This window comes from Haemaphysalis longicornis, unplaced genomic scaffold (genome assembly GCF_048455015.1).
Source record: "Haemaphysalis longicornis isolate Haplotype H1 unplaced genomic scaffold, Haemaphysalis longicornis Haplotype H1 scaffold_7, whole genome shotgun sequence".
Lineage (NCBI taxonomy): Eukaryota > Metazoa > Arthropoda > Arachnida > Ixodida > Ixodidae > Haemaphysalis > Haemaphysalis longicornis.
Genome location: NW_027526422.1, coordinates 143,688,585 through 143,715,047, shown reverse-complemented (window position 1 = coordinate 143,715,047; position 26,463 = coordinate 143,688,585). Strand labels below are relative to the sequence as shown.

At 45.3% G+C, this 26,463-nt stretch overlaps 1 protein-coding gene across 4 annotated transcripts in view; it reads left to right on the top strand.

The window, feature by feature from the left end:
- LOC144147094 (uncharacterized) overlaps positions 1-26,463 on the top strand; it is a 228,279-nt gene that overhangs the window by 83,197 nt on the left and 118,619 nt on the right. For all 4 annotated transcript variants that reach the window (XM_077679144.1, XM_077679143.1, XM_077679146.1 and 1 more), the window contains exon 11: positions 2,094-2,256. In XM_077679144.1, coding sequence (XP_077535270.1) covers positions 2,094-2,256 — 163 coding nt within the window. The remainder of the gene's footprint in view (positions 1-2,093; positions 2,257-26,463) is intronic.

The following is a 26,463-nucleotide window of genomic DNA, read 5'->3' as shown; positions in this document are numbered from 1 at the left end:
TTTTGTAGTCAATAGTGAGTATTCTATCAACGCAGTCACACGAATAGGCGTGGTTGAGCCCAATATTGTATACAAAGTGCACAGCAGTTTGTTTTTTGTGCTTTGACAAGAGTGTAAGATCATTCAAATGCGTGCTGCTATAATACTATACATATAAAAGTTTGTTTGCTTCCTGATGATCGTCTTCCACTACAAGCACACCTCCAAACCAAGACAACCAGTGCGCTTTAAATACGTATTCACAAACCATGAAAACAGTGCGTTCGAACACGATCTCATTAAATTGAGTAAAATTTATACCCTGCACCTGCAAGCAATCCGCTATATTGATAGCGGAGAAAATCGATTATTGTGTTTAGGCACCAAGCTTTTGGTCGGCTTATCAAAACATGGGCCTGTATTTCCTTTCATAACGTAAATCAATGGCTATTATGTCTGTACCTTTTACAGGCAGTCTGATTAATCACCGTATTTTTCATCTCGGCTGTGGCCGTGACCACAAATGAGAATTAAAATGGTGGCTGCAATCACACCTACCAAATAAATACATTCTCTCAAAGCACCATAATTAATGGTGTCAAGAGGTTGTTGGCAGGCTGAGAAGAAGAGATGCGGCGCTCAGGATCCAGCCCGATCTTTAAAAAAAACTAATGAGCCGTGACTCAGTAAACGTTAGCGGTGGTTGCTGGGTAGGGAAAGAGCTCAGTGATACGTGTCAAACTAGGTCGAACCGAGTGCACCACAGCCTAGCCACTGAGCCAACTGACCCGAAGAGCAGGATCCTCGAATGAGCCGTAACTTTGATGCGAGTTTCGTGCTATATATTATCGGCACGAGAAAGCAACTGCACTGCCTCAGGGACTCCAGCTCTTTCCCTCACTCCTCTCGCATCAGCAGGGCGTCCGAGACAGCTGTGAGCCGGATCTTGTGAGCCGCTATTTGGGAGTGGTGGTTCACGGCTTTCTGGGGTTTTTGGAGAGCCACTCCATGTAGCTCTGGACAAATTGTGTCAGCGAATTCCGGTAGAGCCAGTAGAGGTGTACTGGCCGACTTAGCGGGGTCTTGTGTGCAGGTTTCGCGAGGTCTATTATCGGTGTGAAATAGCGGAACCATCTCACTTTGGACAAACTGAGCAAAGTGTTCTTCATAAACCACAGTCAACATATCATGTAGCAAAATTGCACTCTGGGATATTTGTTTACAGGATACTTTTTTTCGCGTCCCAGCTCGCTGGTAGAAAGAGTTTTGTGAGCTAGAGTTGATACGCAATTTACATTTTTGTTGAGATTTCGACTGAGCGTGACTTGAAATACCACAAAGATACATAAAAACTTTCGTAATGAGATGAAGCCATTTCTTTTCTGTACAAATAAGCCTGATGCTTTAACAAAAGGAAGCTCTTCGTAACAAGTACAAGTTCCCGACTTTATTTAGTATAATTTGAAGTATGCGTAATACATGTTTCAGAAACAATAAACCGCTCAGCCGTTCAAATGACCAGGTTCACTTCAGTGAATTGAGGCGTTCTAAACCGCTCACTAAGTGAGCTGTTTCGTCAATCTCTACTAAGACCACCTACAACAGCAAAACGTTCAACCGGTGATGAAAATACAGCGAAGTAACTACACTCCCAGAAGCATAATAGATTTATTTTTGAAGTCTATAGCTTATATTCAAATGAGTATATCCCGGAATATAGAACTGTGAACTAAAACATTTCTCATTGGGAAAATTGATTTCATTGAAGTTACTACTAAAGCACACTTAACTGTTTTTAAAGTTTCTAATTTATTTATTTAAATAATAATTATTTTATTCTTATTATGTTTAATTAATAATACTAATGGTACGTATTTCGCTACCTAACCGGCATGCAGAAAAAGTACTGTATTGTAAACACTGCAATACTAAACTCGAGATAACAAATGATTTGCTGCTATTGCACATCCCTTAGCACCCTTCAAAAGACCGACACATTTCAACAAAATATGAAAACATGACAGGCCCACCAGCCATATTAACCAGCAATGTCCTGAAGATATTCCCAAAATATTTTTGATAGTACTCAGGATTTTCTCTGTCCATTTTTTCAGCAACCAACCAGAAATGATAGACTTTCTACTGCGCTCTGGAGCCACTATCAACGCTACTAATAACCTTCATCACACAGCCCTCCATTTTGCAACTAAAGAAGGTTTCGTGAACTGCGTTCGCGAACTGAAGAAACACCACAGGGTGCTGAACGCCAACATCCAGGTAGGTAAGCACTTTTATTGGGTTTGTACGAGTTATCAACCACCTACTTAGGTCTAATGAAGGAGGAAGGCCTTTTCACTGACCTAAAACCGCTCCTATCCTGCGCAGCCTGAGTCCATTCTTTGCATACAAACTTCCTTATTTTGTTTCTCCGTCTAGTCATTGGCCTTCCCCTTTTTCTATACCCGTCTTTCGGTATGCGCGCGATTACTCTGGTGGTCTATCGTCTGTCATTTTGTGAAACTACGCCACCAGATGAATTCCATTTTGCTTTTATGTGGACTATAAAACCTTCTGCTATAGTTTGTTCTTTGATCCAGGAGTCCGTTTCGTCTCCCTAAAAGATACTCCTATCATGATTCGTTCCACGGGCCGTTGAGCCAGCCTAAGTTTTCTTTCTAGTTGTTAACTAAGGAGCCAAGTTTCCGCTCTATATGTCATCACCAGCCCCATTAATCGGCTATACAATATTTTGTTGAGTGATAGAAATGTCTTACTTTTCATTATTGGGAGTTCCGGGCAGGTGTACCCCATCTCATACCTACCCTGCCCAGGATTTTTCTCACGTGGTTGGGGTTAGAACTGACAATCTTTCCGCGGTACTTAAATTGTTCTTCTTGGTCCAGCATTTTATTATTCAATCCGAAGAGGGCGCATTCGGCATGCTTATTTATTTCTACTTGAGTTTATTCGTTTTGATTTTTATTCCAATGAGAACGCTTTCTTATAGTTCTTCTTGAAGCATTTTTGTCGGCATACTGCAGACTTCCGTGGCAAGTGTATGCCATTTGCAAGAAAAAATGGCCTAATAATTCTTGTAAATGTAATGTGAAAAACACCAACTAGAAGTTTTTCAGTTTTAGAGAGACGAATTTCGGCCCATAAAGACTCATCTGCGTTTTCAATATCGCTACGCAGCACACTCGGGAGAGATTTGTTAACGGCGAGAACGACACCGCCCCCTTTTTGCTTGCATCCCGTTAAGGCAGGATCATTACGGTATACATGGTAATTTTGAGGTAAATAATCACTGGTTAGGATATCAGGGCACAACCAAGTTTCAGATATAGCTACACCCCGCCTATATCCAACACGGATATATCGAATTATTGCCTCGATCGAACGCTTGTATAAGTCTGGTAAAAATTACATACAGTTAAAACTGTTCATATCAAACGCGATTTTGCTCACAATGGACATGTCGAACTCTCCCGCGCGGGATTTTTCGCTCTCCATAGGCATGCGGCAGGCGTTCCCGCCATACATCGGCGCGCAGCGGTAGTGACTGGCGCGAGTGTCGCTTGCGACTCCCGCGCGAGCTCGGGCTCGTGCTACCCGGCCGTGGCTGAGTGGACCAGCTCCACGCATGCATTCCGTTGGAGCCGGAAGCGCCACATTGGTCGCTGCGGGCTGCGGTGTCACCGAACTTCAAGTACCCGCCACTCGCTGCTCGCATTTGCTCGGTTCGCTGGGTTCGCCGTTTTTTGCTTGTATCCATGGTTGTCTCCGCCCTGTCGAAGACACCGAGGACTCCGTACCGCTTCCGAGCACAAGCGAAGCCGTCGCTGATGTGGCCCTGCTGGGCGATACTGCAGTGCCATTGAGGGCAGCGGTCCTGGGCTTGTCGACTGTTTAGATACCGTGGAGCAAGCAGTCACCAGCAACGCTTTGGGCTCAAAGAAGCAGGCTTCACTCACGCAGTTCTTTCGCCCCAAAAAATGATTGTATTCTTCCGAGAAAGCGTCGTATCAATAGTGAACTGCATGGTGGTTAGAGCTCAGCGTTAGCTCGTGACTCCGCCGGCAAGATTGCTCTCATATAGGTTCTTTTTTGCTTCACTTTCTATATTGAATCTTTTTATACCACACCATTTTACAATCCTCGCGCTGTTCGATATAGGCAGGCTTTACTGTATCAACGGAATGCAAGAAGCCACAAAATTACCAAGAAATTCAGTCGCCTTAGTTGGAAGACCTCGCACATTCCGATAAAACACATCTGTTCTAGTCATCATTGTTTTTCTTATGTAATGCGCTCAGAGCTGTGAAGCATGCCTTCGCGAAACATGCCTCGATACTTCTTAAAGAGGCAGTCTTTCGGCCGAACAGCGCGGTAATTCAAGCGCTCGAAAAACTCTCCACTCAGGGATATATAAAAGGATGCGTACGTGTCAAATTTAGTCTTCCGTCGTCGTCAGTTCAAGGGCGAGACACCTAAGGTTGACAGATGGGCATTAAGAGTAGCAGAGGTGGTCGACGGAGGAAGCTTTGAAACGAACATTGCTTTGGGGCGCTTCGGCCGCGGAACGACGACTGGTCCACATGTGTCCTATGCACCTACACATGCCCGGCTTCGTCGCTTCTTCTCAACAGTAGGAGGGAGATTGTCAAGCACAGGCACAGAATGCACCGGGGAAAGTGGGGACGGAGTAGGAGGCAGTGCAGGAGAAACCGAAGACACCGACTGCAGCGGAGCAGACGTAGCCGAAGGCGACACTTCCTTGTTTACAGCTTGGGCTAAAGAAGGCTTCCCCGAACTGTGACGCACTTCTTCCTGCAAGGCGGCAGGGTGGTGAAGTAGTTGGGCACTGAAGGATCACACCTCTGCTCGCACGGAGGCCGCCACCTTCGCATAATGGACGTGGTCACCCTCCCTCCCCTGACAGAGACGGCCGAAAGCCTGCACGTTTTCCCGGCGTAGGAGGGCTCCCGCAGCCGGGCCACTTGGTCGCTGAGGAAAGAAATGCCGTCCAGCGCGTCGATGAGGAGTGCGCGAAGACCGGCAGCTTCCGCGCCAACGTCAAGTGGCTAGGATGGCGGCGCCGGGGCTTTCTCGACGACTGCCGGCGAGTCTCGTCGAAGGGAGCAGGGTGAAGAAGCCCTGCTTGCGGACGAGCCGATGTCGTCGCTGGTTACGCTAGGCCTAGCCGCCACCTCAGCCGTTTCACAGATATTGCACTTTAACGGCCGAGCACCAGATCTCAGGAGCTGAAGCTCAGCGTCCAGACATACAACACACTTCGCGTGCACGCGTTTCTTGCAAGAAAGGCAGCGGAAAAACTCCTGCTTACCGTAAAAATCCCAGGAGCACAGAAGACAGCAATCCTTGCTATGCGCCATCGGGCGGCGCCAATAATAATAATAATGTTTATTTCACAGCACTAAATACATGAGCGGCCAGCCCAAGTCGAAAACAGCTTGTACAGCTTTGCCCTGCAATTGGTGCGCATCATGGACGCAGCAATACAAACATTAGGTCGTCTGTAAATGAAAATATATCAAATCAAGGAAAAAGTAAAAACAGTGTACAAAAAATAGTTAGGGAATAAACCAAGCACCAGAAAATCTATTCAACAGCTTCAAGCATTCAACATTCATCAACCTAATAGAAAAACATCGTCCCGTACTTGAGCACGGCTGCAAAGAGAAAATATTCGGAGGGAAGGGAATTAAGGATATAACAGATATGGAAAATACGCTTTTGCTCAATATAATTAGTGCAAACCCTCGGCACAACACAGAGATCCCGCAAGCGTATGTCACGTCGAGGCGTGTACAGTATACAGTGTTCATTGGCCCAAATACATTTCAAGACAACTGTTTGTTTAAACAACACAAGAAATCGGGAATTCTCGACAACTGAAAAAAGTTTAATTGCGACTCGCCGTACATTCCAGACCTATGAACTACAAATGCCATACCGCAATACCCTATAACCAATCTGGGCAAGACAGCGCAAAAAAAGACAAGTACAGAAAAAGATACACGACAAGGACTGCGCTATTCCTGTCGTGTATCTTTCCCTGTCCTTGGCTTTTTTGCACTGTTTTGCCTAGATTATCTACCACCACACCCAGCTTTTCACGTTAACGCTATAACCAAGTGCATAGGATATTTGCCTTGTATACCGGATAGAATGCTTAAATAGAAAGCGGGAGGCAAGCAACCTTTCTGAGTTCTGTACTTACGTGCGTTGCATGGGTAATAAGAACATATCCAAATCTAACAATAAACACAAGTATTTGGCAGTAGATAGTTGAGCAACCAGTGTACATGCACATTGTACACAATTACTAGTATGCAAATAAATTGGAACGCGGTGAGGAATACGCTTCGCTGGATTATGGACACCTAATAGTCGTGACGTATTGTTGCTCATTCTGATTAAATTATCGCTTTGCCTCCGCATTACATGCAGATAGTCATCCTGAAGGTATTCCAGTGCTAGTTCACAGTTATTACGTATGGAAACAAGTACCCTGTCGTCTGCATATTCTTACACTCTGCAATGAGCGCAACAACTAATGATGTCGTTAACGTATGCAATAAATAAAAAAAAGCAGCAAGGATAGACCATCGAGGGACGCCTGAGGGTAAATGCGCTGGAAGAACCTTCCGGAGGTGATGATGCAATAGAGACGAACAGCGAAAATTGTCCCCTCACGCTCTCCACTAGGCGGAATGTATTGGACATTGGCGTCGGCGATGTGCTTGTTACCGCACTTATCGACGCGGGCACGAAAATCTACAATGTGAGTTCGAGGTTTTGTGGTCGTCTAACAAATGTGCTTACCCCCACTCGGTCTCCTGCTGTACGAATTGCCAGTTGAAGGGTGCCTACCGTTGTCGGAGTATCCACAGCTCATGTCACCATCGCTGGCCGAGAAACTGCAGTATTATTCGCTTTCCCTAAGATGTGCTCACATGGCCTTAACTTGGAGTTGATTTTCTGGCTGAGCATTGTACCTTCATGAACTGCTCTACGGCCTTCTTCCAGTTGGAGCCGGCTGATTTTATAGCTGACGATGGCAAGATCAAGCATCATTTCTGCTTCGCTACGCATGTTCTTTTTCCGCGCAAGCTGCCACTTCTGTGCCCACAGTGTGATTTCCTTCACTCCTTGACGGTGACAGCGTTATTTTCCCAATTGTTGACGTAATTTTGATTCGCAGTGTGATGTTTCCTCATACAGCCGCAACGGATCTTAAGGGTAACCTTCAGCTATCATTTTTAAACGTCGGTTTCTTGGTTCCACCTATACCGCAAGGCAGATACCTTGCTAACGCCTGTGCCGTAGTTGATGGGGATGTTTCCCAGTATGCCGTCGACAAAACAGCACACAGCCGCCACTAAAACAAACTTGCCTCACTAAGTTCCAAACTGTCGATAGCCTCGGATTTGTCATCAGCCCAATCACGGACCTCAACCAGTTGCTGTCGTCCTTCCAGAACAGCTTTGACGTGGGTGATCGTGTCCCTGAGGGAGGTCTCCCACAGTCAGGCGTCCCATCAACAGGATTATGTTAGACCTCTTTGTCGATAGGTCTGCCGTGTGTCCCTTGCTGAGTTTTGCCTCCTCCAATAAGTCGCCAAAATGCTTCGCAACGCCATTATAGAAATTTCTTGTAGACAGTGCGTTTCACCCGTCATTGTATTCAAGAAAGAAGACAGAACCGCGCGATTCTTCTTCGTTCGTGACACTTTAAAAAAGCAAAAAGGACATGTACCGTGTTCATCCGATTGGCAACGCTTTGGTTTGCCTACACAGTACACAATGTTACCCATTATTTGACGTACGATGTGGATAGTGTCAAATTGCCATTGACAACCCTGACCGCGAGAAAACCGCCTGTATTACCTTTATTACGTATGACAGTCTGTACTAATTCACATTAAGGCCCTTTGGTTTGTGCAACTCTGCAGCCGCATTAACCTTTATGTTTACGTTACATAAATGCATGTTAAGGTATTTACCTTAAGAGAAATACCGGAGAAAGTGGAGGGGAATCAAACCCGCGCGTAGAGTAGTGGTCATCGCACCTGACGCGTATTCTGGAGGTCGTGGACTCGGATCCTACCACGCGGGCATTTTTTCTCTACTTTCTTTCTCTCAAAATTCTTCATCTGTTTCTATGACCTACCGCATTCTTCTTTGCTTTCCGAGGCATTCTTGACTGCCAACCTTTATTTCTGCCTATATATATGTATGTATATATATACAAGAAAAGAAAACTTCGAACACGGTCGAAACCACGATTGTTGCCAACGTTTCAGCAAAAAGACTTGCCTTCGTCAGGGCAAGAGACGTCAGGGCAAGGTTCTTGCCCTGACGAAGTTTTCTTTTCTTGTGATATCTTCAAAGTTTTTCTGCTCCATGTATATATAGATCTCGATCCCGAACATAGGGCTCGCGAAGCCGAAAGGAAACGACAACGCCGCCAAGAAGTTGCTACTGATGCGACGAGCGCTCGCGCAGCTGAACTAATGGGAACTCGAGTCGACCCCATGGCTGCTTCGCATACTACTCAGTGTTCCCCTACTGGAAGATGACTACGGTGGTTGAACATGAACCTATCTCGTGATGGATTCTTTGGTTGGCCAACACCTAGGAGCATCGTGCCACAATCTTCATCAGCGGTGCCTGGCCAGGCATGCGCAGGGGGGGGGTGTGGACGCCGCAGGGTGGAGGGAGGGACATAGCCTCGGCCATAAGATGCTCCGCATCTAAAAATGCCCGCCGGGTGGCATGCATTGTCACGAGAAGATGATGAAGAGGGCAACGCAGGGTGGCTCGGTCATCCCAGCCCAAGACGACGAAGATTGGTGGGTGCGCGCTGCCTGCGCGGGCGCTGGCTGGGCCACCATGTAAATAAGCTGTAAGTAGATCGTTCAACATTTTTCGCCATGGTTGGTATCGTCTGTGCTACGGCCACGTTACATTTTGGTGCTGTAGTAGACGATGTGGTGAGGATGAAATATGGGATAACAATGTACAATGAAGCCCTTCCCGCCACATAGGATGATGATGGTGTGGGCGATGCCTTGTCCCGCGACACGACCTCGTCAGGCACCTGGGAACCGTCGAAGGTACCTGTAACCAACGTCGGACTACTGGGCTGGGAAGACTTCGTCGTCGTCTGGTCACGTCATCGGGTCATGGCGGCTCTGGATAGGCTCGGAACAGGGTGGAGATAGAGGGCGGGCGGACGTCGTGGAGTGCTGGTATCGGCGTGGGTGGGGCTGCCGACGCGGGCCACCCCTCCTCGATGATTGCGACGAGGCCGATGAGGTGCGAAGCTGTGGTCAGGAGGAGAAGGGAACCGCACACTCCATTAAAATGTAACATGTTGGTAGAAGATACGGCACGAAGTATGGCGAAGAATGATGAACGATCTTTTTACAGATTATTTACATGGCGGGCAAGCCAGAGCCCGTGCAGGCAGGACGCACCCACAGACCTTCTTTGTCGTCTTGGGTGGTATTACCCAGCCGCGCGGCGTTACCCTCTTCATCGTCTTCTCGTGACAATATATATATGGCTCAAATGTCACTGTCACCTCAGCTGACGCTTCTGCAGCACCGCACTCCCAGTAACTTTTACGGAACTGATTTCGAGGGCGTAGATGACTGGCTGGACCAATTCGAGCGCATCGCCAAATTCAACAAGTGGACACCAGCAATAAGCTTGAGACTGTCTACTTATCGTTAGAAGACGGGGCGCGGACATGATTTGAAAACCGCAAACGAAGGTTTGAGGCTTGTGAGCACTTCCGTCAGGAAGTGCGCTACAGCTTCGCCAGCAGCGACCGCCAAGACCATGCACAAAACCAACTAGAAATACGCATACAAAATCCGAATGAAAGCATCGCGGCATTAGTCGAGGACATGGCCCGTCTGTTCCGGCATGTGGATGCCGATATGACAGAGCCCAAAAAGCTTCGGTATCTGATGCCCGGCATCAAACAGCTCTTCGGAGGCCTTATCCACAACCCGCCGCGTACTGTGCAAACATTTCTTAAGGCGACGACTGCCATCGAGCGAGCTGTGCAGGAGCGGTGCCGCCAGTATGCCTGAAGGGCGATCAAAACTCCGAGCCCGTCCTCACCATCACTGTCCACCTCTATGGACGACAACAACCTGCGCGAACATTTCCGCTTGGTTGCTCATGAGGAGTTGGCAAAGTGCGGGATAGGAATAGCGCTGTCGCAGCCAGCTGTCACCTTGGTTGCGGATGTTGTGCAGCAAGAAATTCGTCAAGCAATTCCCGCTTCTGAACCCCGACGCCAGCTTATGCCCCAAATGAATTACGCGACTGCTCTCCGCTGTCACCTGCCCACGGCGCTCACTGCGGCGACAGTGCCACTAACGCCGTACTCCCGACAGCAACCTCCTGGCTCTTGGCCTCAACGGGAAATTCCCCCCTCGTCCGCAAGTCCGCAAAACCGACGTGTGGAACACCGAGGACCACCTGTCCATGTGCTATCACTGTGGCGAGCCAGAGCATGTTTATCGACGTTGCCCCTACCGCGAGATCGGGCTACCAGGATTCCAACCGACCGACCGCCGTCCTCGTTTTGGGGAACGGCCCGTCGGCATTGCTGAGTACCTCGTTACGCGTCAGTCTTCCGAGGAGAGTCGTCCTTCACATTCGCCGTCGCCAGCCCGCTATGCTTCACCCACCAGTTGCGATTGCGGAGGGTCCCCGACGAGGCGGTCTTCAAGTCCGCGGCGGGTGAACTAAAGGGAGAAACCTTGGGAGACAAGGTTGCTAGCAGCGGAAGCAAACAAAACCTCCCAGTACCATCGAAGTCTGACGATGTTATGGCGGCAAACAAGGACGTCGACTCTGTCACGAGTGCCGATTTTTCAGTCGCAATCGACGGACACGAAGTAACGGCACTTGTGGACACTCGAGCAAGTTATTAAATGGTGAGCCAGCGCTCGTGGACGGGCTAATAAAAGTGAAATACTACGGGATGGACCCCAAAATCGAACGGCCGGCAGGCACTTGATGACACCCGTGGGTACATGCAGCGCCAGAGTTAGCATAGGGAGCAGTGACTAAGTCGCGACCTTCGTAATCCTTCCGCAGTTCTGTAAGGGCGTGATCCTGGGGATGGACTTCATTCAGAAGCACGATGCTGTGATAAACATCCGCGAGCAGTTCGTCAGCTTTTTTTGGAAGGAGACCACCCCGGAAAGTCATAAACAATGCGTACGTCTGCGCACCATAGGCGACATTAGCCTGCCCCGACAGTCATGCGTGCTCGTTCGCGTTAAGTGCGACGAACTCTCCAGTGGTGACGGAATTGCGGAAGCTGTCGGCCCGCTTCTACTTCAGCATGGCATCGCAATCGTGCGGGGATTGGTCACCATTACGCGCTGTGTTACAGAGGTTCTGCTCGCGAATTTTTCGAACGAGCGTCACGAAATCGCTGAATAATCTACCGTAGCAGTCTTTGTGGACGTGCCCGACACGACGGATTGCTTTTTGCTTCAGAGTGACCCGACTCCCAAGGCGACGAGCAAGCTTCCACTTGTCGTTAACGCGCGCTTACCGCAAACAAAACCGAGAAAATGTCTTGGAACTGTTGCACAGGTTCACCGACTGTTTCTCATCAGCGTCACGCGTCCATCAAAATCCGCTCACCAAACACCGCCTTATCGCGGACGAATCTGAGCGCCCCGTTTACCAACAACCCTACCGTGTGTCACCAAAGGAGTGCGACGCGATACGGCGGCAGGTGCCAGAGATATTCGCTGATGACGTCAATCAGCCTTCGAAAAACCCTTGGGCGTCGCCAGTATATCAGATGAAAAAAAAACATGGCACCTCGGAATGCTGCGTCGACTCCCGCAAACTCAATCAGGTGATGAAAAAGGACGTATATTCGTTGCCTCGAAAAGATGACTCCCATGACCGCCTGCGGCACGATCATTACTTTTCATCCATGAAGTTGAAGAGTGGTTATTGGCAGATAGAGGTTGACGAGCGGCATCTTGAGAAGACCGCCTTCGTAACTTCCGATGGACTGCACGAATTTAAGATTCTTCCTTTCGGCGTGTGCTCTGGTCCCGCGACTTTTCAGCGTATGATAGACACTGTACTATCTGGCCTGAAGTGGCAAACGTGCCTTGTGTACCTAAATGACTTCGTCGTGTTCTCAAATACATTCGAGGAACACCTAGAGCGACTGTCATCCGTCCTCGAGGCAATACGAACCGCTTCGCTCATACTCAAGTCAGAAAAGTGGGTATTCGGCTATGAGGAGCTGCTTTTTCTCGGCCACGTCGTTAGCAGCGCTGGTATTCGCGCAGACCTTGACAAGCTTTCAACTGGTTCTCGTTTGAAAACACCTAGTGACAAGAAGTCCATTCGCCGTTTACTGGGAGTCTGCTCATATTATCGGCGATTCATCGCCAATTTCGCCCACATTACAGCCCCTCTCACACGCCTTACTCGCAATGACATTACATTTGTCCGGTCCGCTGAACAACAAGAAGCATTCCAGCAGCTACGGCGTTGCCTGCAGACCACACCTGTTTTAGGCCACATCGACGAGGAGGCAGCCACTGTGGTGCACACTGATGCCAGCAATGTGGGGCTAGGCGCTGTTCTCGTCCAACGGCAAGATGGTGCCGAATGAGCCATTGTCTCTGGTTCAGAAACCTGGCACCTTGGTGCGGCATGAAGCAGGCCGCCGTTTTCTGGACGTAGGCCTGCCTTGCGGCGGCTGCAGCCATGTACGGGCGTGCGGACGCTGGGAAGTCTCTCAGGTCGTTCAGAGGGAGACCTGGGCATCATACGCTCAGATACCCAGCACCTCCACCAGTGTCACGGCGCAACAACTGATCAAGGGCAGTAGGACAGAGGAAAATAGGGTGTATTTCGGTAAACTTGTGCCTGATGCCTGGTAGCAGTCACACCAAGAATACCCGCTCACGAAGGGGCACGTCCTCGTCTTTTTCGCGGCTTAGGCGGTGATCAACATGCTTGTGATCTCGATGATGACGATGAGGGTGATGGAGACACGCAAGAACGGCGCACACCGGCTCTGGGCGGTTGGCGTGGCCAACAGAGAACGCTGCCTCGGCGTCGTCTGCATTCTGTTGCTGATTAACACACAACCACACACACACACACGCAAATATATATATATATATATATATAGATATATATATATATATATATATATATATATATATATATATATATATATATATATATATATATATATATATATATATATATATTGTCGAGTTCACTGATAACAATACCGTTTATAACAATATATCGGATATAACGATGAACAGCTACGGAACCGGCAACTTTTGTATTCTTTCCATGGTAAAATAAATGGCTTATTACAGTGCTCCAGTGCCACGATATTGGATATAACGATTGAATCCGGTTGTATTGTGCACCAAAAACGGAACAGTCATGACTCTAATGACGCGGTTCCGCAGCCTACTCAGGTAGTTTTGTAGGAAGCCCAATGCGTGGTGTAGTCCCTTGGGCAATTTCTTTTCGCCAAGCACATTTACATCAGCTAGGTGAAGCACTTATAGATGCTCTTGGAAATGATTTGCACTAGTTTCACGCGCAGCAAAGATGACCAACTGTGGCTTCTTTTCCGCAATTTAGTAGTAGTACGTCCTTGCCATATGGCATACAAAAAAACCTTTTGAGCTCTGTTCCGCCTTTTTATTTCGCAACCCGCTTATATAACAATTATCCGTTAATAACGATGGGATTTCCTTGCTACTTGGATATTGTTATAAGTGGACTATACTTTGTATATATATATATATATATATATATATATATATATATATATATATATATATCTACTAGTGGTAGTACCCGGCGGTGCCCGGGTGGGCCATTATATTAAGGACAGCAATGGGTATAACACAAGTTCGTTTATTTGTTAGTCGCCATATTAGGCTACTTCATTGGAAAGTGGTACGCACTCGGGAGCGCCTGTCTGCTGTCAGTACATGGGCTCCAACTGCAGGCGCGTCGTGGTAATGTAAAACGACTGGCACTCGTGTTTTACTCCAACTGTCGCCAAAAAAATTGCACCAAGATGGTGCACTCGAGCGAGTGAGTCAGTGAGCGAAAAAAGTTTTATTGAGCCGGCGAAGTAGGAGTGGTTCTTATATTCAGAAAGCCATATGATGAGTGTGGAGCCTTCGCTCTGGAGGAAGTATTGTCTGGACATCCAGATTGCTGTTAGTCACCAGGTTCTTCCACAGCTCAAGGTTGGGAAAAATTGATGGAAGAAGCAGGAGCTTGGTTTGCTTGCACTCTTAATATGATATGAGGAAGAGGGCCACGTTGCAAACACAACTTGAATTCGGCAGGAGATTGCGCTGGCAACCCATGATGGAGGCCGGTTGGGTGAGTGGTATTCTCCGTCGTAGGAAGTGCTATCTCAGAAGATATGAACGATGCTCATTACAATTTCATCATAAGTAACATGGGCTTCCTACGGGAGGCGCGGGGTTGTGGGAAATCCCAACAGATGCCCATGGCTAACCATTGCGCTTTTTATCGGTACATCTTCTCTTTTACATTTATGATATATGACACCTGCTCCCACGGGAGACGCGTAGTTGCCGAAGGTGTCAACAGATGGCGACCGCTAAGCGAACGCGGGAAAACTCAACTGAATTTTACGTCCAAAAGGACGCAGATAAAAAATATCGCTGGCCTTCTTATTCGCATGTTAGGGCAAAATCCTGAAAATGGTTTCTGGGCAATTAAATGAGCATCATTTTCAAGAAAAAACGAATGGGATATATCAACTGGCCGTGTGAATATTTATGAATGTGTAAAAACACAGTGTTTCCCCGAAATCCTGCTTGGCTTATTGGGAGGGGTCATTGAAAAATGTTGTAAAACAGTGTTTAGACACGTTAATAAGTGGCCTATTTTAACAAAAACCAGTTCAACATCTCAAATGGCAGGCGGTAAAAAAATTATTATCTGAAAAACTATTTTATGGCTTTTCACTCTGTCCATGGTGGAATTTTGAAAATTTTAAGAAATATTGACCTCCAACACTGTAATAAGAATGTGCTCTTGCAATCTGTAGCCGTTTGAAAGAGCAGTTTGGCTAGACGTGTATATAACCTGTCAGGCCTTTTTGGCTCATCAGTCGTGTTATTTGTAAAAAACAATTTGACCTTTTTAGCGGCATCGCAGAGCGAAATCCTTAAAAACGTTTCTGTGCATTTGTATGAGTAACATAGTCTAGCAAAAATCAGTTGGATTACTGAATCGGTGAAAGAAATATTTGAGAATCTTTAGGAACACCGTTTTAGTTCCGGAATGCGGAATCACCTCGCTGGTGTAGGTTAGGGCGTAACCCAAAGACTACTTTTTAGGTATTCCTAAGGGCTACTTATATCAGCAAAAAGCTCTCGGATATGTAAATGGGTGACCGAGAAAATCACGAATTCGCGAAATCACAATTTTGCCCTTTTTTTCGGTTGGGAGAGCATTTTCTGAAAAACCCGCTTTAGTGGGCACCTACTCAATGAGGCAAATAAACTCGTGAAATTTAAAGTCTCTAGGTCTAACAGTTTTGGCTGGGCGTTGATGAGTCAGTCAGTCAGTCAGTCGGGCACTTCTTTTTATAAGTATATATATAACGTAAGTGGAGAGAGCAACACACGAGAAAAACAAAAAATGAAAGTTTACTGAGGTTTCTGGGAGAGGACTACCTTTTTCAGAGTACTTTGTAATTTGAAGAAAGGGACTCCTCTTCTTAAAACGTCAGTAACCTTTTATTACTTTTTGTTTTTCTCGTGTGTATCCATCTCCGAGATTTAGCTCTTTTCTCGCACTCTGTGAGAATTTTTATGCTTCCAGATTACTTATATAAATATATATATATATATATATATATATATATATATATATATATATATATATATATATATATATATATATATATATATGTGTGTGTGTGTGTGTGTATTTATAGATACATATATATATTTATATATGTATATATATAGATAAGAAAAGCAAACTTCGCACAAGGTAGAAGCACGATGGTTGCTAACGTTTCATTAAAAACGCTTGCCTTCGTCAGGGAAACCTCTCGCCTGCCTAGCACGCTTTATGTAGGGGTAGGTCCCCAGGTGAGAGGAGAGAAGGAAAGAAGGAAGTGCAATTGAGATCGCGGATTAGTTTGGGAGTGTGTCGCAGGAGATATTGAGGGAGAAAGAAGCTTGTATAGTTTGAGCAGCGAAGTAGGTCACAGAGAAGTCAGGAGGGGGGTTGATATTCCGGGCGTTTTTTTTTTTGAAGAGAAAGGACGAGAATGTGTTTGTTGACCCGCCGCAAGGCATACCAAGGGGTCCTCAGAACCGCCGGAACCAGAACAGGCGGTGAAAGTGGGGTCCTTATCCGAAACTATCTGCAAGCCTTAAGTCAAAAGAGCAGGTAGAGAAGGGGGGTCATCACTAGGTCAAGGAGAAAAAACAGGGAGGGAAACCACACAAACCCACACACAAAAGAAAAAGCAATAACCTGACAACTGAAATGGTACGTGTCGTACACGGCAACATTCCTGGAAAAGGCCTGTCCTGAAACTAAAAAACGAAAAGATAAAGTTAGGGTGACGTGCGGGGCACAAGACAAAGCGTTGCAAACAAAAAGAAATAAAGAAATAAAATGGAATACTAAACGCGAAGGTTGCAGGGATGTGGACGCATACTAAACTGGAAGCTAAGAAATGAAAACAAAAGGAATTAGGTGACCAGGTAAAGACCAGAGGGAGGGGCCATAGTCTTTGGATAAGGTATATGCAAGACAATGTCTAATGCGGTATTCCCGGTAAAATAGTTTACGTTTGGGAACGCGTTTGAAAATTTAGTTATTAGAGCAGGCGGGCTGGCGCTTTCGTTTTGTCGATGTTTGTTCAGCACGTCACCCCTTTTGAGATTCGACACATGTTGGCACGTCTGATCGAGGGAGCTTTTGGGGTGGTTCCTGTTCATACGGGTGGATTTGGATTTGAGTTTGCCTAGGTCTAGGTCCTCTACGTACTCACTGTCATCACTGCATACTCACTGCAGAATATATATATATGTATATATATAGGCAGTAAAAGAAACTTCTCGAGGAGCCAGAAGAAATAGTTGAAAAAATGGTAGACGCACAATTAAAATCCGACCCCCGGTAATGGGGTGCCTAGCATTTATAGGATTTGGGCAGCGCCCCTGCTGGTGCGAGAGTGCACATGATGTCAGGCGGATATCCGGGCTGACATCAGGGTGACATCAGCTCTCAAAGCCCCGATTGGTCCACTACAAACAAATAAAACACACACACAAAAAAGCGCGGCACACGGCCGGGTTAACGGAGGCACAAAACATCCCCCTCGCGAGGGGCACGATCAAATGCACAGCATTTCCGAGGGGGTGCGCCGGCAAGTCGTATCTCTTGATTGCGGGACCCGTGTCGCCATCTTTTGGAGGCGCGGGACAACTTGTGGCGCTTTCGAAACAAACGAGAAATGAGTGAAGGATATAAGGCGCGTTCGGTGCGTCGAAATGTGTGTCGGTTTCGTGGCTCGGTCGGTAGGGCGCCGGGCACCTTGCGTTCCGCCCGCGGCGTCGTGGGTTCGAAACCGGGCGCCGGAAACTGGTATTTTATTTCTTCCTGGCTGCGGACTACGACAAGGCGCGCATGCGGACTACGACAAGACGCGCATGCGGACTACGACAAGGCACGCCAACGCCGCGTGACATTGTGAGTTACTAAAATGCTATGCATTTAAAAACCGAAACAGTGGTTTGCTGACGTTTCGACAGTGGTTTACTGACGTTTCGACGTGCGCTCTTCTGTGACTTCTGTGAACTTGTAAACTGCCCTGACATTCACCACGCCATCGGTAGTTGGTGTTTTCAGGAATGGATGTGTCACCGGCGGCATCCGTTCTGTATTTGTTGGTCTTGAACTTTGCATTTCGTGTGTCGAGACGTTCCGTGCTCCATTCATTTATTGGTGTAATTCGTATGAAAAGTGTTTTTGAACAGCTCCCTACCCTGTCTTTTTTTTGATGAATGAAGTTGTATATTGCTGGGATTTTTAAAAAAGAAAAGGCTCTGTCGTCATGTATTGTGCCATTTTTATAGTGCCCTCCTTTCCCTGTTCCCTCGCCTCAACCAGCCAATGTTATTAACAAGGGTGCACTGCAGCACACCTTCTGCACCTACATAAGCGTGCGTGCTCCAAAGTTGTATGTTACTCAAGATGAAGACTGGTCCCCCAGGCGAAACGTCAGTAAACCACTGTTTTGGTTTTTCAGCGTGCGTCTACCATTTTCTCAACTATATATATATATATATATATATATATATATATATATATCTATATATATATATATATATATATATATATATATATATATATATATATATATATATATATATATATATATATATATATATGTATATATATATATAGCGAATCAGAAAATGGGAAATGAGAAGTGAGACGTACCAGACCGGTATTCTGGAGGTCGTGGGTTCGGATCCCACCCGGCGGGCATTTTTTCACCACTTTCTTTTCGACTCAAAAAATTCTTCATCTCTTTCTATGACTCACCACAACCTCCCCTTTGCTTTCCGAGGTTTTGTTGACTGCCAACCCTTATTTTCTATATATATATATATATATATATACATATATATATATAGGGAGTAGTAGAACTTTGAAGATGGTAGAGAACACAAGAGAAGAAAAACTTCGAACAAGGTAAAAGCAGGATTGTGGCCTACGTTTCAGCAAAGAGAACTTGCTTTCCTCGGAGCAAGTTCCCTGAGGAAAACAAGTTCTCTTTGCTGAAACGAAGGCCACAATCGTGCTTTTACCTTGTTCGAAGTTTTCCTTCTCTTATATATATATATACGGTGCCGTCGAAAGACAAAGCGAAGCCGAACATTATTGTTCGGTTCGTCTCCCGATCTTCGCGCAGCAAGGTGCTAGAGGCTGCCAGGAAGAAAAGGCTCACAGCGATCAACTTTGGTTTCTCCGAGGACACACCCATTTAGGTTAACGAACATCTCTGTGTGGAAAAAAAAAAGTGGTGCTCGGGAAAGCCATACACTTGCGGAAAGAACGCGGGTGGAAAGTTTCATGGGTCAGAGAAGGAAAAATACTTGTGCGCAAGACTGAGAATTCCCCAGTAATTCACATCGCCCGAGAAACCGATCTCGCAAAAATAGTTTAAGTCAGAAGCACCGCTCATACTACCCAGCATGCTGTCAGTCAGCCGTCTGAACAGTTGTTACGATTCGAGCTACAATTTCAGTCTTTTACATTGCAACATACGCAGTATTAATAAGAACATAAACAGCCTTCAGTTAATGCTAGGCGCTCTAATTTTCAAATATGACGTCATAGCTTTAACAGAAACATGGCTCAAACCTGGTGAATCTGTCAACATGCCTGGATATAAAGTCGTTTGTCGCAGTCGTCCGACGAAAACTACAGGAGGAGGGGTGCTGCTATTCATAAAGGATAATTGCAATTTCAAATTATGTGCGTCCTTAAATAGCTTGCTACCATCAGAACATGACATGCTTTTTGTTGAACTTAGTAATGGAACGACTGTGGGTGTTGTGTACCGTTCACCAAGCTCTAAAATCAATTTTTTTTGTTGACAAACTCGAGAACGTTCCACATAATATTTCAACGAGCAAAAGAAAGGCAGTGCTGTGTGGGGACATGAACATCGACCTATTTGGAAAACGTAGCATAGCGTATAAAACACTGTTCGAATGCTACGGTTTCACTAACACCATTAAACTTGCAACTCGTGTGAGTGACACATCTAGCACACTTATAGACCACATTTTGTGCAACTTCGACACATCAAGTAGGTTTTCAGGCGTTATCGAGACCGATATAACCGACCATTACCCCATCTTCATATTTGCCCCTTCGGATTACGAGCGAGCAAAGTCACCTTATCTGCCGATGACTCGAGTCGATGATCAGTCCCTGCGCGATAGCTTGTGCGCAACAAGCAGTGATATTATAAATGGAACCGACGTTAACCATATAAATGAATGACTCTTAAATGCAGTAACCAAATGCATGAAAACAACACATATCCGCCAAAGAAAAAACTATGAACAACCGATGCATCCTTGGGTATCAGCCAGTGCACTCGCACTTTTACGCACAAAAGACTACTGGTATCGAAAACATAAAGCGAACAAAGGCAACATCTATTACCGAAATCAGTATAAAATCCTAAGAAACAAAGTAGTAGCTTCCTTACGCCGCAATAAAAAGCAGTATTATACCCGTATGATTTTGTGCAATCAAAAAAATCTAAGAAAGCTTTGGGAGGTAATTAACTCAGTCATCAAGGAAAAATCCAACACGCGTAACCTTCCTCATATTGCTCTTTACGGTTCATCCCCGATAAACCTAGCCAACTGCTTCAACGAATATTTTTGGAACATTGGCCGCAATCTGGCCTTGCGACTACCTCCTCTAACCCATCTTAGACTGCCAGCTCCAACTGCTAACTCGTTTGCTTTCATTGACATCACTGCGGCCGAGATAAGCTCAACAATTTATTCATTTTGTACGGGAAAAGCAGCAGGATATGATAAGGTAACGGTGAAAATGCTAAAATCAAATGCAGAGGCGCATAGTACATACCTAGAGAAAATATTTAACGCAGCCTTTTTTGCTGGGGTATACCCTCACCTGTTAAAAAAGCTAAAGTGACCCCTGTACATAAAAGTGGTGACTACAACGTTTTAGAAAACTATAGGCCTATTTCCGTACTCAGTGTTATTAACACGTTGTACGAAAAACTTATAGCTAAACGAGTCTTAGCATTCCTAATAAAATACGACATCATAGCGCCTCACCAGCATGCCTTCCGTCCCAGTAAATCCACTACCACGGCTGTAGCAACGGTTACAAATATAATAAACACCTCTTTGAATAGCGGGAACCATGTCATCGGGTTATTTCTGGACGTAAAAAAAGCCTTCGATACGGTTGACCACAGTATACTTCTTCAAAAGCTAAATTGCTAGGGTTTTTGAGGTCCTTCAATTGCCTTTTTCCAAAGCTATCTGCACGAGCGTACGCAGGAAGTGCATATAGAAAATAGAATAAGTGAATTCCTACCGGTTACGCTCGGAATACCGCAGGGATCCGTTTTGGGGCCAATTGTATTCGCATTATACGTCAACGATCTACCTAACTCCATAGATGAAGGGCAAACCATAATTTACGCTGACGACACTGCGGTCCTACTACCTGGGTCGGATATTTCCAAATTAGAACAAACCGCTAATAGACAACTTGTAAACATTGAACAGTGGTTTTCCAACGACAGATTAACGCTTAATGTAAACAAAACTAACTACGTCGTGTTTTCGTCCTCAGCTAAACGAATCAATAATATCATAACACTTAAGATAGGCGGAGAAGAAATTACGAAAGTACAAACTTGTAAATATCTTGGCGTCACCCTAGATGCGTCTTTGCACTATAAGGAACACATAAAAATAGTTTGCAGCAAATTGAGCCGTGCTTGTTTCACCCTCTATCAGGCACGCTATCATTTTCCTCTATTGACGTTAAAAGCCATTTATTTCGGTACTTTTCACTGCCACTTGACCTACTGCGTGGAAACATGGGCAATACATATCACTCGTATCTTGAACCGGTTGTCATATTGCAAAAATGCGCGCTTCGAATTATGACGTTTTGCACATGCACGGCTCATTCGGCACCACTCTTCAAATAGCTTGAAATAACGCCTTTTTTTCTTGCACGCGATTTCAAAATAGATTTTTGTTACCCGGAACATCATATCAAACAATAACCCCCTACCATCATCAATATTTATAACACCAGTCAGAAATACCAGAACTCAATCGGATCACAATTTCAACATTCCCCCGGTGCATAACTGTTATGGGAAACGTACACTGCAATGTGTCGGAACTAAAATATGGAATACCATACCAGTTCATGTCAAACAAAGTCAGAATTTTTCCAGTACACTCAAAAAGTACGTGTAATATAAGGAGCTTACATCGCTTATTTAATCGCCGAAACTTTACTTTATAATCAGCTGTGTACGCAAGAAATCATTTATATTTCGTAACGTGTTTTCAATTATATATTTTCTGGTATAATTCCTGTGTTTAAAATCTGATGAACTCTGAACGCGAGTATTGTTTCATTTTGTTTACGAGATATTTTCTTTCTGTCATGCTATAAACCGTATATTTTGCATATGCTATAGTCTGCTTTTTTTGTATTCTTTCGTTTCTACATGTAGTGTAACTGAGTGCTAGAAATGTTATAAATGTATCAACTGCATTTGCCTGGCACTAGCATTACTGCTAAGGGCCCAGATGATCTCTTCAGTCCTCTGTAAACCCATGTTTGTAGAAATAAAAATGAATGAAAATACATATACAAAGATAGGTCGGCAGTCTACAACGCCAAAGGAGGCATAGGGGTGTTGTTACGATTTTTTTACCACGGTTAAAGAAGTTAACATTTTTGAAATAAACGTAAGAAAGAAAGAAAAAAGATAAACACGCGCCCAGAGTGGGGACCGAACCCACGACACGCGCCCAGAGTGGGGACCGAACCCACGCCTTTCGGTCCCCACTCTGGGCGCGTGTTTGTCTTTCTTTCTTTCTTTCTTACGTTTCTTGAAAAATGTTAACTGCAATAACCGTAGTAAAAAAACCTAACAACACCCCTATGCCTCCTTTGGCGTTGTAGACTGCCGACCTATCTTTCGGTATTTCCTCAACGAGTCCCTCATTTCCTAACTTTATATATAAATATGTCTATATATATATATATATATATATATATATATATATATATATATATATATATAAAGTATACATTCGAGAAGGTAGCGGCCTCGGACCTCTGCCAACGTTTCGACAAGGGGACTTGTCTTTTTCAAGGCATCAGGGTTCATGTCTGGTACACTGTTTTATAGACACCGACTGAGTTGGAGAGAGAGTGGCGAGGTGTTAAGAGCGGGGCCGGAAGGAGGAGAGCAGAGTGGGTCAACGGCCGGTTGAAAGGAGCGAAATAGTAAGAGATAAACGGAGGTGTGGTGTTTGCGACCGGACTTCGCAATAGAGAAATAGGGAGACTACGGGATGGTCGGGGGAAACAGGGACGAATTGTTTAAGCTGGGCTGCGGTGGCGCTTCCCGACCTCAAAGTTTGGAGCCGAGCGGGGCGTCTTGGGGGTGCAATTTCGAGGTTACTGAACGGTGTGTAGGAGAGGAAACTCGTAAACAACAGCCCGTATAGTCCGAAGATATACCGGCTGGGGGCCAGTGTTCGCAAAATATTAGAAGGGGTATGCGCAGGTACAATCCACGGGGAGCTTTGCGGTAGATTCAAGGACTTCTTTTCTGTTTTCTTTCTTGTTACCCTTTTCCTTTTTGCGTGTGTATGTGAAGCAGGTAATAAGACGACATGTCGAAGGTCAAAGGAGGCGGGTGCGCGTGGTATGTAGAAATCGGCTAGGAGCAAGACAGGAGAAAAAAAGGGAAGCAAAATAGCACAGAAGTTGTATTCAGGTAACAGCTTTGGGAATGGGGAGGCCGGGTTGTTTCGAATGGAAGATGCCCACTTTTTGTAAGAGCGTTATTTTTCTGTTCGATTCAGATACTTTAATGTTTCTAAGCTGCCTTTCGAAGCATTGCTTCCTGCCGGCTCCAGGTAGTTGAATTTATGTATTAAGTACGATTCTCTGTTTTTGCAGTTCCTTGGAGAATTAAAGTTTGACTGCAGAATATAGAGCTTGAGATCCTCAAAATTGTGGTTCAGATGGCTGAAGTGTTGCGCGAGTGCTATGGAGGCACTGTTATAACTGTCGGCCCGATGTCCATTCAGGCGTAAGTTCATAGGTTGACTCGTTTCCCCAATTTACTGCTTTTGACATAATGAGCAGTCTAACATATACACAATGTTAGAAGAATTTCAAGTGAAGTTTGAATTAATCTTGTGAACGTAATGGCTGTCAGTGCTATTGACAATGCAATTCGTCTGCAGATGTTTGCAGGTCTTGCATCTAGGGCGGAGGCAAGGGCTGATGACTGGTTCCGGGGAAGCGCCAATTTCGGCATGCACTAAAGTGTCTTTTAGGTTCTTCTTTCTTCTCTAGGTAACTCTTGGGGCTTCCGAAAACGTCTTTTTAAGTCGGTCATTACTGGCTAGAATGGGGTAATATTTCCGCAGGATGTTGTTTTTGTTAGGGAGCGCGTTTGAGCATTTGATTACTCTTTCGCTACCGCCGGAAAATTGGCTAATTTTAGGGGTCCAAGAAAACATTTTTTTTCCTGCTAAAAAATTGGTTAGGCACTAATTGCAGGAGCAGAAAATGCAGATTATTTAAGGGCATTTCAAATAATACCAGTTTTTTAAAGGTTTTTATATATCATAGTTGTAAAAAAAATATCAAAACCAAAATTTTTGTCAAGTTGTCGAAAAAAATGATAAAAAAGGAGTTGTGTATATCAAACCACCGGTAGTAGAAAAAAATTAGAATATACATTTTGTAGGAAAACATTTCAAAAACACGCCCAAGAAAAAATGTCGACTTGCGTGGAACAGTTTGTCAGATATAAAAAAAAATGTTAGCATGCACGGTGCTCCTGTCATGCGGTGAAGCCCAACCTCCAATTCAAAATGTGCAATTTTGGGTGGTTTCCTGGAATAACTCTGGCGGTTTGTCATTATCAGGGGCACCAATTTGCCACCACATAACGTAAAAACATCTTGTCAATGGCTGACTTTGCAATTACAGCGAGCACAATTGTTGAGACAAGCACGCGATGCGGAAAAAGCATGCATGAAGTTGAAAACGGAACGCCGTGGCTGACGCTTGTTGTCGTTCACGGTCAGTTATCTCTCAAAACATAAGGCTGAGCTTTATTATCATCTTCTTACTCGCAATTGTAGCCTTGCTCGCAAAAATGAGGTACGATGAGCTAGAATCGTGCCCTGCGATCTTTGGCCGAGTAGCAGTTGCGCGCTGAAAAAGATCAGCACAACGAGCCTCCTCTATTGCAGCGCCACCTAACATTTTCCAAATGAAAGAGTACAAAAACTTATTGAAGACTCCGTCCGAATAGACAGTTCAACTAAGCAGCAACATTGGACACCCGGATATACCCTCGCATGGAAACGAAACTGGAAGGCGAACAGCTGGCAGTGTGAGGCCGGTTTGAAGCGCTGTCCTCGCCGGAACAGATATCTGCCGACTGGGTGTGACCTTTCCACTTGCATCTGAAGTTATTATCGCACAAAGCGGGTTAGAGTGGGGGGAAATCAGGAGCGCCATGCTTTGTTCGAGGATCAGTCGCAGACGCTTCGGGCGCCATGGCAGGCAGCCTTGAAGTTGGGTAACTGCGTAGTAGCACTAAATATGAATTTCGCGATGCTGAAACGAAACCGAAACTGTTGTAAACTGTTTGCGAATGGTATTGGGGTAAGTAGAACTACCACAGTACTTAGAACAACGTGCGCAAAGGCAATAAAACTGCCTAAAATCGTAAAGTAGCTTTGCAACCAGGCACTGCTTGACATTTTCAGCCGATTTCTGGGATTACTACTGTCATAGCGCAAACCTGACGATTGAAAATCGTTTGCTAGTTCCCCATTCACGCCCTGATAGCAAAAAACAGGAGCTGGTGCAGACTAATTACGAGTTGCACGCATTCTTCGTTGGTAGCCGTGACGCGCGATGACCACGCCCCTTTTTCACAGCCAGGTGATTCAAAAGCGTGTCAAAAATCCCTTTTTCCGTAGCAAAAATGAAAACAAAACTGATTTTGAAAGGCCATTTTCTGATCTAACTCCGAACAGTTTTACTTGTTTGAGAAACGCCTGGAACGCTATAAAAAGGCGCTCCCAAAAGTATCGATCAAATTGATCGATTTTGATAGGCGCGGTAGCGAAAGAGTTAAGGCTGGTGGTCGGGCGCTTTCGTTTTGACGTTGTTGCTTGAGCACTTCGTCTCCTGCTAGCTTGTATGCTCTTTCGTGAACCATATCCAGCCAGCTGACCGGTTGATTCCTGCTTTCCAGGGTGGACTTTGGTAAAGTAACGTGTTTTATATAGTCTGTGTTATCACTGCATACTCTTCTTAGTCTTGTAGCCTGTCCTACAAAGATACCTTGTTTGCAGTGTCGTGGGTGATGACTAGTTTAGTATAGGTACTGTTGTCTGTACGTTAGTTTCCTATAAAGCGTGGTTTTGAGTTTACCATTGCCAAGAACAACAGTGGTGTATAGGAAGTTCACATGTTTATTCGAGTACTGGCATGAGAACCTAATGGTCGCCTGCGAAGAATTAAGATACGAAATGAAACTTTGCTTTCCGAG